Genomic DNA, 13,940 nt, shown 5'->3' with positions numbered 1-13,940 from the left:
TCTGTCTCTCTCTGTCCCAAAAATAAATAAACGTTGAAAAAAAAAAAATTTAAAAATAGGGGCACCTGGGTGGCTGAGTCGGTTAAGCACCTGACTTCAGCTCAGGTTATGATCTCACAGTTCATGAGTTCGAGCCCCACATCAGGCTCTGTGCTGACATCCCAGAGCCTGGAACTTGCTTCAGATACTTACTGTGTCTCTCCCTCTCTCTGCCCCTTTCCTGCTCACACTCTCTCAACAATAAATAAATGTTAAAAAAAAAAAAAAGATACATGCACACAATGAGATACTACCCATTAGAATGGCTAGAATTAAGAAAGAAAAAAACCAAACAAACAGAAAACAAGTGTGGTGTAGATGTGGAAAACAGTATAATGCTTCCTCAAAAATTTAAATACTGAATATTGAATTTGATCCAGCAATTCCATTTCTGGGTATATATCCTAAAGAGCTCGAAGCAAAGACTTGAACAGATATGTGTATACCTGTGTTCAAAGAGCATTATTCACAATAGTTCAAATGCCCACATGCAGATAAATGGATAAACAAAATGTGCAATATAATACAGTGAAATATTATTCAGCCTTAAGTAGTAAAGAAATTCTGATACATGAATATTGGAGAGCGTGAAATAAGCCAGTCAAAACAGGACAAATATTGTATGATTCCACTTATATGAGGTACCTAGAGTAGTCAAATACAGAGAGAGAGTAGAACAGTGGTTACCTGGGGCTGGGGGAAACAAGGAGTTATTTAATGAGTACATAGTTTCAGTGTGGGATGATGAAAACTTCTGGAGACAGATAAGTGGCAATGGTTCTTCAGCAATGTAATCGTACTTAATGTCACTGAACTATACACATAAAAATGGTTAAAATGGTAAATTTTATGTTAGTATATTTACCACATTAAAAATATTTTTAATAGATGCATATAGACATACATAGATATATGTATGTATGTGTACGAAAAGAATAAATAAACCTGTATTATCACTGGTAATATTTGGGCGGTAGAATTATAGATCATTTAAATTTTATTCTTTATAATATTTTGAGTCTTTAAAAATCCTACAGTGAAAAATTAATAAAAATCAAGGGAAAATTAATTTAAAAATTGAATATGGCATGTTACTGGAGATCCTTATCCACTTTAGTGTAAGGTTTAGTTCTCCAGTATCTTTGGGGAAGGAAGAAGGAACCACATGGTCCCACATATACAGGAGTGCAGCTGAGTACCATCTTTACTTGAATCCCACTTCTCACTCGGAACGTTCCTAGGTATTCCAGCAGAAGCAAAATGTGCTATATGCACTGGCTAAGATACTTTTCAGTGGATTCTTTATTAGTGCAGTGATATGAAGAATTTTGGCTAACAGACAATTTGAGAAAGAACAGAGCATCCTTCTTAACCTCCCATTTCCCCTATAAGCCTAGCATGTCACATTAAAAACAAGAGGGTCATGAAATTAAAAATTAAAGTTTAGAAAGACATGAATCCTTGAGGTCATTTTCCAATGACACAAGATAAAACAGGTACTTATAATTTGAGTAAGGAATATTTACGAAAATTAAAAAAAAATTTTCAGAACACTGTTCTATGAAAATATGTAACATTATGCCCCTTCAAGACTTCTATGTGACAAAGTATGAGACTATATACCTAAATTAAATTTTCCATGGTTTAATAAAATCAATAATGTTTACTCAAAGACAGTTTCATGGCAGCCTGAAGGTCATTTTATCAGAAAATAATTTTTTGAGTAAAATTCTAAGGCCTTCATATTTGAAAGTGCTCTCCTTTAGTAATAATAAGCACAGATTAAATCAGGACAGGGAAAAAGTCATAGACAGTATCCTAATTATCCTAGAGAGTAAAACCATGCCATTCAGCAGTTCAAACTCCTTCGTGAACTTTCCTGCCTACTGTATGAACTATCAACTTCTTGCCCTGGCATAAAGCTTTCCAAAATTTGGGCCAAATATAAACGTTATGTTCCAACTTACAGCAAAGCTATGTGATGTTCACTAGAAATGTACTGTTCACTTCTGTCTCCCTACCTGTGCCTGGAATAATTCTGATTATAGACCAAACAAGTACCCATTAAGAATTAACTCAATGAATGTTCTGGTATTTGCAACATTAGTTTCTCTGAGCCTCAGGCATAATTTGGAGGCTCACGAACAGTTACAGGTCTTGCAAACCCTAGTGTCTGTCAAAATTATCCACTGGACAAATGGAATTCCCAAGTCCGATAGAGAACCATATGATATGAGACCCATAAAAAAGAAGAGAAAATTTTCATTCACAATTATTTGTACACTGTAAACAACATTTTTAGGAAATCAAAAAATAAAATATGGTAAAATACAGGGGACTATTAACAGGCAAGAGGTAACAAAGCAGCTGGCTTAGAACATGCTGAATACTGAAAAATGTTTGCTTCTTCTTCCTATTAGTCACTCTGTTTCTCAGCCAGGTTAGAACATTCTGTTACTTTGTATATAAGCAAAGACTTTATCTCAAGGCCAAATACACTTTTGCTTAAGAATACCCATGCAAATATTTAACTTAGATGACGAAGTAACAAAATACCTAAAACAGTGTTGTTATAGGATTTTTGTAATTCTAACATTGATAACTACTTCTATGACTTATATCAGGACTAGACCATCTGGTAAAGAAGAATGAACTTATTAGGCTTTATAGACTGAGAGACCTGGGTTTGTATCTCAACTTGGAGACTATCATCATGCAACCATGAGTTTAACTCCTAGGAAACCAAGTTTCCTCATGTCAACTAAAAAAAACATTTCTATTTCTCATGGCTCTGATAATTAAATAAGAAAATATATGGCAAATGATGGTACATGTCCAGTGTATGTTCAGTAAATGATGACTCACCTCTCTATTTCCCTGCACCACTTTAAAGTGGGAATTTTCTGGAACTCATCTTTCAGTCAAGAACTCTATTACCCAACTATTCAGAATAGATACTATCTTCACTATTGAGGTTTCAGAAGGTAATTTTTGAACTCTACAACTGAATTAGCACTCCTCTCTAAAATATCAATCTACTGAACTATTTATATTGAAAGTTACAGAAATTTTATTTGTGCAGTAAAGGGCGATAGAGATATTTGTGTGTGTGTGTGTGTGCACGCACGCACACATGTGCACGCATGTATGTGTGAGATTTTTGGTACTCTGGCCTTTATATATCAGAGAAGAAAGGTGATAGGTATATAATTCTGCATTCATGAGACTTTGTTAGAATAGAATATTTCTTCAATAGATCCTATTTTATAATTGTTTTCAGTAATTATAGCTACTGCTTAAAATATATATATATATTTATACACACACACACACACATACATACTGGATGCCCCAGAAGCAACTAAAGTATTAGGAGCAAAGCAAGATTCATTCATCTCTTTGTTCCTTTAGTTCAAAAACATCGGTTATAATCTAAAAGGGAAACTATTTTCAAATACTAAAAGGCACAGAGCTCTAATTTTGAGTCAGGTTTTGTGTAATCACAGCCAACTTTACAGTCACTATCCCCAAATGCTTTAATGTATTAATGCATTCAATCTTCTTCATGAGCTTATGAGCAGGTATTAATATTATTCTGAGGAAATGGAGGCTTGAAGAAGTTTAAGTAACTTAGCCAAAGCTGGGGTACAAACCCAGGAGATTGAATTCCAAAGCCTGCATTCTTAACCAGTATGGTTAGTGGTCCCTAACCCTGATTCATAGATCCCTTTTTATAACACATGCCTTTGAGGCCCCTTTTGGTAGGGGCCAAAATGAAAACCAGACAATAAAACCTCCCCATAAAAAATTAATGTAATGCTCTAATTATAAAATGAGATAAGAATTTAGAAAACGTGTATCTCATTATAATAATAATTTAAGATTATGGTTTTCATTAGAAAACTTCAGGCATGACTACACTGTTAGACTATCTATCGAATCCTTGAAATTCCTAAACTATCTGAGGGTGGTGCTGCCCTAATGAAGAATCGCTGCACTACTGTCCACAGACTTTCTACTTTTCTGCTGTCTCATTAGAGATCCTCCGTCAGAGTTGTGTTCTCTCACTCTTTTCCTTTAGATAAGCATATCCAGATCCCTCATCTTTATAAATAAACATAACTATAAAATTATATACAATCACCATGTTTAATCTCCATGAATGGGCTTAAGGCACAAATAATTTTAAAAATGCTAAACATCTCAATAAGAACAGAGCAAAGTTTGGCTCTAAAGAAATTAGTGTCAATTAAACCTAGTTCCAAACACCACTTATCTTGCCAATTAATTTCTTACCACTTATTTTAAGTTTAGTGGCAGATTATATACTCTTACCCTTTTGAAGCTCTAAAGTTTTCCTCATTTAGCAACTAAAGTTCATTATGGGATGATCACACTTTTAGAAATAGTTTCAGAATTTGTGATAAAAACTCAACACCTCAGATTACTCAGTTTACAAAGAGTCAGACATAATTCCCCTCCATCCACCCACGTGTTCATGAAAAAATAAAGGAGGGAGCCAAACCAAATCCCTTTCAAGCGCAGACCTGTTCTTTGCGACGCAGGCAGCTCACTGGCAGCAGGCAGTGTACCTGTTGTTCCAGGAGGCAGTGCATAAGCTGAGGATGATGGTGGAGCTCCCGGTCCGCCATGCTGGAAGGATGCTCCAGAGGAAGGGGGAGGAGGGAAAGAAGCAGCAGAGCTGGAGGTAGGTGGAGAGGCCTGGGGCTGTGTTGCGTACAGCTGAGACTGCCCAGAATAGGAAGAAGCAGAAGATATGTAAGGGGTGTTAGGGTAAGCGTTTGAAGCAGAAGGAGCAACGGGCTGCTGAGGTCGATACATTGTTGACCCCCCTGTTCCGAAGGAATACTGCTGGGCTGGTTGATAAGCTACACCAAGGAGAAGAAACAGAAATTTTAATTAGTTATAAGTTTATTGACAGCAACAAAAAACCAGTTATCTCATTCTATGGAAATTATTTTTGTCATTATTATTAGAACAATAAGCTACAACCAAATATTAACCCTTATATGTTATGCTTTTGATGACTTGGATACCCTTAAATATACTAAAATATACCCATTGGATCAATATGTGAAATATGCCATCTCCAGACTGCTTCTGGCTATGAAAATCTTTCAATCATCAAACCCAAACACTGAAAGACCGACCCTTTTCTCAGACTTCCTGTGCCTGAGAAAAGACTGCAGTGACACTGACTAGCCACCAGATGGAACCATGCAGGAATTACACGTCCCAAGCACTCCCCGTTACAGTAAATTACAGGGACTTTGCTGGCGGCTCAACATCTCCTCCACCGGAAGAATTGTAGGGTGAGCACTATTGTTATGAATCAAATACCTTCTCCAACATCTAGTAAACTAATCAGCTACTCACATTGTGATTTTGAGCTTAGTTCCAGATTAACAGCCAACTCTTTAAGATCCCTGACAAAACAATTACTACATAGTATTTCATATACTATACACAGTTGGTTAGTAAGCATTCAGGCAGCCAACTAATGTTTTGATGCAAAGACCTGAGCCCAGATTAGAGAATATTACCACATTTTTCATGACCAGGGGTAGGTATGGACCTCTACAGAGTGAATCTACTAGAACTGTACTTGTTCTACTCTGAAGACAGCATTATCATGAGTGAAAAATTGTGTCAAATCTGTATTCATGTTAAGTAAGAATATCCACTTTAGCATAGAACGTGCTTATTAAGATTAGTTCTTACTAGGCAGTGGCCTCTTGCTTTTGTAATAGTTGTTTAATCATATAATTTTCTCCTTGGAGATTTTTTTTTCTCTTCATGTAAATTTTAAAATAGTGGTGATATTTTACTTTATAAGTGCAAATATTTTCTAAAAAACAAAAGCCAATGGTGGGCACATGTTATTTCCATACATTTGTCGAAATTCATAGAATGTTCAACACAAGAGAGAACACTAAAGTAAACTATGGACTTTGGGCGATAATGATGTGTCAATGCAGATTCACTACTATAACAAATGTTCTACTGGGGTGCAGGCTGTTGATAGTCAAGCAGGTTGTACATGGGGGCAGGGGAGATACTGGATATTGAAATGTCCCTTGGAACCATTTTTCCAAAAACGGTTTGTGTCATCTTGCTGAAAGGAAAGAATATATAACAAAATCATTTCAAAAATTCTGTTTTTTAATACCAAAATCATGGGACAATTCACTGTTCTTAGTAATTGCTCAGGAACAGGAGCCAACTGTTCTGAATGGACTGACATAGGAGGCTGTTTCCAAGCATGCTAATTAGGGATGTCACCCAGGGAAACTGTGTTTCTCCCTCTCAAGTCCTACAAAGTTCTTTCTTTACTTGTTAAAACTGATTTGATCATGGGTTTGGAGCTTTAAAGCAAAATGTTACTACATTAGGTAAGACATGCTGTTGTGCAAGGACTTCAGGGTCACACTACTTACGCTGTGGCTGTGGATAAGGTGGTACCTGGGTGTGCATGTGACCTGGAGATGTGGGAAGCTGAGCTGTGGTCGCATTTGGATTAACATTTCCGTGCATTATGAAACCTGGAGGTGGAGGATTTTCTCCCTAGGAAATGAGAATATGATAAAAAGGAGGATTACATTTGGAACCAAAAATCTTACCAGATGGATTTATAATCTCTGAAACGGAACTGTTTATTTTTTTTTTTTAACTTTACTGTGTAAGAAACACTGCATTTTGCACATTCTGTCTTCTTTAGAACACATTTTCTGAGCAACACATTCTAAGTGATTTAAAGATCAGACAGGTCTAAAGTATTAATTGCAATAAATGGCAACAGATGCTAATAACTTCACAAAACAGTGTCAATGATATTTATAATAAGTCACCAGGATTTTCCATCTCTACTAAATTCCATCCACACTTTGGAAATATAAGTATAAATGCCACAAGGGAACTTTCGTTTCTCTTCAATTTCTGCAATGCTCAAAAACAAAGAAGAAAGAAAAAAGAAAATCTTCAGTGAAATCAGATTTAAACCATTGTTAGAACTTTAGTTGGTATTTTTCTAGCTGAGGTCAATTTAGAACTGCAAAAGGAGAGGGAGAAGAAAATAAACTAATTGTCCAGAAACTTCTTGCATCCTAAAGCATTAAAATGCAATAAGCAGGCGGACAAATGGGGGAAGGGGAAATTAAGAAAAGGGGGGTAGAGAATATTTAACTATATATATATTTAAGTGAGCAGAATTCTGCTCAAAGATGAATAATGAAGGATATACCTGTGTGTCAGAGGGAGAGGCTGCAGGTGGATGGCTGGGAAGGGCGGTAGGAGTTTTGTTACTCCAGGTAGTGACAGTAGGGGCAATTCTAACCTGAATTGAACAAAGAAATACCAATCACAGAAAATAAAAAATAAAAACGTTAAAAGAAGAAAAAAAAAACACCCAGAAGGCATTAACAGCCAGATGCAAAGCAAAAAATAAGAGTAGCAAGATAGCATATGTTAGTCAGGCAATTGCTTTCAAGGTAGTTGGGATTCCAAAAGAAAAACACATTCACAACAAAACAGGGAGAGGGAGGCAGTAGAAAAATCAACATGAAAACCTAAATCAAAGCATAAAAAAAAGTAGCATTCAAGTGTCAAGAATAAGGGGAAAAGCTAGTTCCTGTAAGTAGGTAAAGAAAGAAGATATTGGAGGAAAAAAGATAATCGAGTAGAAAAGTGATTTTGAAGCATTAATAGTATTCATGCTACTATTAGATCTGTAAGCATATTGCTACAAGTTCCCTTTTCTGGATTTTATTAGAGCTGCAAAAATCGTATTAGTCCCATATCAGGCTTAGAAACATACAATCAAAGGATATTAGAGATCAATCAGTCTAATCCCCACCCATGACCACTGAGAAAACCAACACCTAGAGAAATGAAGGGGCTTCCTAAGGTCAATACAACTAGCTGGTGACAGACCTAGGACTGAACCCAGACCTCCTGATTTCCAGGCCAGTGTTTGCTATACTACACTATGTTGCTTACCCTGGAGTCCTAAGATTTTCAAAACAAATTTTTTAAGCCACCAAAATCTTTCTGGTCAAGTAAATCTTCATAGAAATTCCAAGTGGAAGTGGAACTCCTACTAATCTGGCCTCCCTCTCACCCTTTTACCCGCTGTCCTCATTTGGTACATGACAAGCTTTAATCAAGAAAATCAGTGCTTGGGGTGTCTGGGTGGCTCAGTGAGTTAAGCGTCTAACTCTTGATTTTAGCTCAGGTCATGATCTCACAGTTGTAAGATCAAGCCCCATGTTGGGCTCTGCACTGGGCATGGCTTAGGATTCTCTCTCTCTCCCTCTCTCTTTTTGCCCCTTCCCTGCTCCCGTGTGCACACATACTCTCTCTCTCAAAATAAACAAAAAAACAAAAAAACAAAAAAACAAAAAAAAAAAAAAGAAAAAAGAAAATCACTGCTTAGTTTCTGAATTTGTTTTTCTTTTGTTAAAGTATTAGACTGCTAAGTCAAAGTACAATGAAAGTCTTTCAGTGTTTTTATATCTTCCCAGAAAGACAGATAAACTCAAGAACATAGAGAGTAAATATTCTCTTTTCCCAAAGTAGAGGGTGTCTCACCTCAGTACCCTTCAAGATAGCATGATTGAACAAAAGATGCTTGGGAGTTCTAATATCAAGTTGGCCAGGCGATATTAAGAAATTCAAGCTCTGTCTTAAAACTCTGGCTTGTCACTTGATGTCTGTGCCTCTTAGTTCTTCCAGTCACTGCCTGCTTTACCCTACCTATGTCATACACTTTTCTCAAACTAGTAAAGTCTTCATAATAGTGGGAAACTTAATCTGCTTTGTTTACCAATGTATCAACAGACAGAATAAAGACAGGCACTCATAGAAAAGCTCTCAATAAATTATCAAATAAAGGAAAAAAATAAAAAAACAGAGAATACTCTAGATAGTTACAGTTAAATCCAAATGTGATCTATTCCTGATTAAGTATTAATCAAAAGTGCAACAGACAAAAGAGCACTAATTGATCTTTTTTTTAGCTTTCCATGATTTTATATTTACTTTTGTTGCAACAAATTATAAAAAAGACCTTGTCAATTCTATCAGTAATCTGATGTGTTTTAAAATGGGGAGAGGATCTGCTAACTTTGTTATCAATCAAGACCATTTATTACTTATGAAAATGTACTTTTCATTCAAGAACATGAAGGTTATCTGCGGGTCCGGAAATAAAAGTTTCTGTATGAAATAGTAAAAGACAGTAAAATGCCACATTTTATGCCACTAAATGTTTTAATTTACTTACTTACTTATTTAAAAATATCTAATCATCTTTATAATCCCCATGACCTACAATTTCATACACCTTTGGTCATTCACTAATATCCAAGTTATCCAAAAAAAGTATGTTCTGAATACTGTGTTGATACAAGAGACACAGTAAACCTGTAATAATGATTCAGAATAAAATACTCAAAATAAGAGTACCTTTTCTAAAAATATTTCATAGTATTAACCAAATCACCCACAAATTATTCCCACTACTTTACTTACAGCTTGTCAGATGAATCAAGTTGAAGCAGTTTCAAGAACAGATGTACATGTGTATGGGTAGTTTGAATGATGGGGAAATAAAAAAATCTCCCCAGAGAGCTTAAATTAATTTATATCTAAAATATAATCTGTTTGACCAGATTAAAGTGATAATTAAAAAAAAAAAAAAGCAGACCAAGGGGCACCTGGCTGGCTCAATGGAAAGAGCATGTGACTCTAGATCTTGGAGTCGTGAGTTTGAGCCCCATCCACGTTTGGTGCAGAGATTACTTAAAAAAATAAATAAATAACTTAAAAATAAAAATAAAAATAAAGAGAACAGACCATCACTTTCAAGAATACAAAAAGAAAAACTATTAAAACATTATGTTGTCTAACTAGACAACTAGACTTATCATAGCAGATTAAGGTCTCTTACCCAACAAATTTTTGAACAGAAATATATAAATGTTCCTACTTAATCTGGACCGTATCACTCACATGGGGATAATATTGTTGAGCTGGAACTCTTGACATCTGTGTGTGGCCAGCCATTGGTCCAGGCCTGCCCTTAGGCAGCTGCTGCCTCTCATAAGGAATTTTAGATGATTCCTGTCCTGGTACAGGCTGTCCTTGTGCTCTACAAAGTCTGTCACGAAGCTGCACAATATTTGGCTATAACAAGCAATGGAAGAAAATAAAGCAGAATGTTAGAACTCACTGAACTATATGACAGCATGTTGCTTTTCTTAAAGTAAGCTTGATCGGTCATATGCTCCTTGTTCATATGCTGTTTCCTATATAATAGATCCTAGCACAAGAGGGTTTAACATCATGGCTTCTAATACTCAAGACTGATACCAAAGGCCCATGATATATCATTTAACTGAGGCAAGGATTTGAATTATGCCCACCACACAGTAGTATGTAAAATCAATGCCATCTCTGCTCTTTTGTATTTTCTTATAGTTGAGTAATTTTCACAAATCACAGAAGTAGTTAAAAAAAAATACAACTTCATTTCTTTACAGGGAAAAAAGGTCCCCAAAAGAATCAACTGCTGACGATGTGATGAAAGAAAATGGTGACCTAAGAAAGGAAGGAAAATTAATAAAAAAAAAAAAAAAAGAGAGAGAGAGAGATGTTGGAAATAAAAGATTAAGATGTCACACTCATGGTAGCTTACACAGATCTACAATTATACAGATCTACAATAAGTATGAGTTGACCACATACATGTTCCAGATATTAACAAACAACAACAAAAAGGTAATGTTAAAATATTTCAGCAAGAACTGATTTTAGTAACTTTAAAAAGTCATACAGGGGCGCCTGGGTGGCGCAGTCGGTTAAGCGTCCGACTTCAGCCAGGTCACAATCTCGCGGTCCGTGAGTTCGAGCCCCGCGTCGGGCTCTGGGCTGATGGCTCAGAGCCTGGAGCCTGTTTCCGATTCTGTGTCTCCCTCTCTCTCTGCCCCTCCCCCGTTCATGCTCTGTCTCTCTCTGTCCCAAAAATAAATAAACGTTGAAAAAAAAAAAAAAAGTCATACATTACTATAAATTCACTAAAGGTTTAAAGCTGTCATTTAAACTGTTAGGTATACTATTAGGGAGGAAGGTTAGATACTATAATGATATCACAAAGTCTCAGGACATGTTCCCCAGAAAATACTAAGGGTCTACTGAAATATATAGAAGACAGCAACTTCAAAATTGTTTATTTTTACATAGGGAATGTTCTTTAAAAGTCCAAAGGAAACATGAAGAATAATATACAGAAAATGTATGTGGTTAGGGGTGCCTGGTCAGCTCAGTCGGTTAATCATCTGACTTCGGCTCAGGTCATGATCTCACAGTTTGTGAGTTCAAGCCTCGCGTTGGGCTCTACACTGACAGTGCAGAGCCTGCTTGGGATTTTCTCTCTCACTCTCTTTCTGCCCCTCTCCTGCTTGTGTGCATGCAGATACTCTCTCGCAAAATAAATAAACTTTAAAAAAAAGAAAAAAAAATGTATGTGGTTATAAATGGTATTGAAAATAAAGAGTTTAATACTGAGGCTACAAGATCTAAAGGTCTTAGATTAAGTTAGTCTTAAAGGGTCTTATAACTCACTATTAAAGGGGTGTTTAAAAAGTCATAAAATAATTATGCCAAGGTCATCATAAAGTCTGTTTCTATTCTACCTAATATTCTCACAGATAAAATCGAAAGATACAACATGTAAATGTGTTTCAAAACCAACTAGAGTCAAACCTCCATAATGCTGGAACATAGACTTAAGTGTTTTTACTCAATGAAACCACTCAATGAAATATATTGATATTTCCCTACAAGAGACAAAATACTGAAAACAATTAACTAAAAAAATTCATCAAAAACAAAATAAAGTTTATAATAAAAAGCATAGAAACAAGAAAATATCTTCAAGGCTCAAAATTAAGTTCTGTCACACACACAATATAGATACAAACATCCTACTTGTGGATAACTGTCCTCAAACCTCTCCCTGATTTCTACCCATGCTTCATTATTAAATTTAGGTTGCCCTCTTCTGTGATTCCACTGCACTACTACCTCTATCATAGTTATGTATCACTTTTGGAAAACTCCCTTAGGAAAAGAATCTTGGCAATCGTGTCCATCATTACACTGTCAGTCACTTACTTAATTCCATTGCATTGAAAAAGCCCAATTTAATGCATACCAAATAATAAATCAGAAATGTCATTCTCCCTGCCTTGAGTATTTTAAAAATATACTTGTCTGAAGACAGTATCAGACTGAAATGGTATACAGAATGAACTTCTTCACTAATATCTATGTCTATGTCTAGCATTTGTGGGAATTTTAAAACTACAACCCCAATTATTTAAGTATTAATATTCATAGCTTTCTAACACAGACGATTCCTACAAAGAACCATGTACAAAGAATCAGCATTTGGCTCAAGAAATTAGAAGTTGGTCCTTTTCCATTTTTTCCCTCAAATACTATGCCCATCAGTACAAAGGGATCTATCGTACTACAAGAGCATCCTATCTCTCCAATACCGTCTGGGTACACCTAAAATGATCCTTGAATAATTGTCAGTAACATTCACTTATGGTCAGATGACAGAAATTCAATTGTTCCAAAACATTCTACTTACCAATATTCTTATGCTTAACACTACGTGCTACCCACTGGACTCACCTTATTCACACATTAAAAGAAGAGACATGGTCAATTCTAATTACCTGGTTGGTGTTTTCGGGAAGAAAAGCCAAGGCTGCAGCAATACTGCCTTGGGCTGCCAACAAATTAGCATACTGACTCATCTTCTCAGCCAAAAGAACTCCTACAGTATTGGTGTCCATGGCTTGGGTGAGTTGTACAGCTTTTCGCAGGATGACAACTTTCTCAATAAGATCCTAAGTGAGGAAAAGAAGGGAGAGAGAAGGGCAAGCAAACAAAATTACCAAGATGTGTATGCAAGAGAGCAGGAATGAAGAGATACTAAGATTTCTAAAACCTCCTAAAAGTGTATCTTATTATCCTCTCTCTTAAAAACTTCTGCAACAGCTGTCCACCATTCACGTAAACTGAAAAAGTAAGGAGGAAGAAAGTACCTTACCATGGTTAGGGCATAGGTTATTTCCTTCTCCTAAATATCCTTAAACTGCCAGATACTTGTCTTGTGAGCTTAAAGTAGGCAAGCATCCAAAGTGAAAGTGATCAGCAGATAAATGTCCAAAGGCAGAAACTGGGTTCCAGCAGGTATAAAAGAAACTGACTGAAAACATCATACTACCTATACTATAAAAACACTACTACTAAGAGGTGACCTCCAATGAGCTTACTATTTCAACCCCAAATTTTTCACATTGCTCTTCAATACCAATTACTTCAACAATGGGAAGCCTCAAGTATAAAGCACAAGAATATCCTATCTATCGGCCCTTCAAAAGTACACAGATCCAGAAGTGTGAAACAAGTGTGCTTTCTCTCAAAAGCACTTAGGAAAACAGTGATTTCCTACCAGATTTTCAGTTTTAATAAAGTGATCTTTAAAGTTACAACTGTACTGAGAAAATCTCTTTCCAGAGCGAAAAAGAAATACCTGAATGAAATATTATGAGACTCTGATTAAATGCTTAGAAAAAAAAAATCTAAATACTGTATACAGTGCACTCCATGCCTGAAAATAGTCCCCATATTTTTTACTCCCCGTCTTGTCCAGGTTTTAGTGCTACATAGGATTCCATTTACCTCTTACTTTCATTTTCCCTTAATCATGACGATTAAGATTCTCTATTGGTACTGGGAAGGTCTCCCATTCCTTACCCCACATTGCCTCTTTCCTTGCCCAAGGCAGATAGGGTCACCAGAGGCAG

General features: G+C 36.1%; 1 protein-coding gene across 21 annotated transcripts in view; it reads right to left on the bottom strand.

The window, feature by feature from the left end:
* Positions 1-13,940, bottom strand: part of SEC31A (SEC31 homolog A, COPII component) — a 73,535-nt gene that overhangs the window by 15,779 nt on the left and 43,816 nt on the right. For 11 of the 21 annotated variants that reach the window (XM_040479798.1, XM_040479761.1, XM_040479740.1 and 8 more), the window contains 5 exons: positions 12,804-12,977; positions 10,069-10,242; positions 7,301-7,393; positions 6,498-6,624; positions 4,587-4,928 (listed from right to left, as the gene is read on the bottom strand). In XM_040479798.1, coding sequence (XP_040335732.1) covers positions 4,587-4,928; positions 6,498-6,624; positions 7,301-7,393; positions 10,069-10,242; positions 12,804-12,977 — 910 coding nt within the window. The remainder of the gene's footprint in view (positions 1-4,586; positions 4,929-6,497; positions 6,625-7,300; positions 7,394-10,068; positions 10,243-12,803; positions 12,978-13,940) is intronic. The other 10 variants (XM_040479780.1, XM_040479803.1, XM_040479819.1 and 7 more) reach the window with 5 other exon arrangements.

The sequence above is a fragment of the Herpailurus yagouaroundi genome, unplaced genomic scaffold, assembly GCF_014898765.1.
Source record: "Herpailurus yagouaroundi ecotype Mexico unplaced genomic scaffold, PumYag 28, whole genome shotgun sequence".
Classification (NCBI taxonomy): Eukaryota; Metazoa; Chordata; class Mammalia; order Carnivora; family Felidae; genus Herpailurus; species Herpailurus yagouaroundi.
The sequence above is the reverse complement of the archived record's forward strand: the minus strand, read 5'-3'. Positions and strand labels throughout refer to the sequence as shown.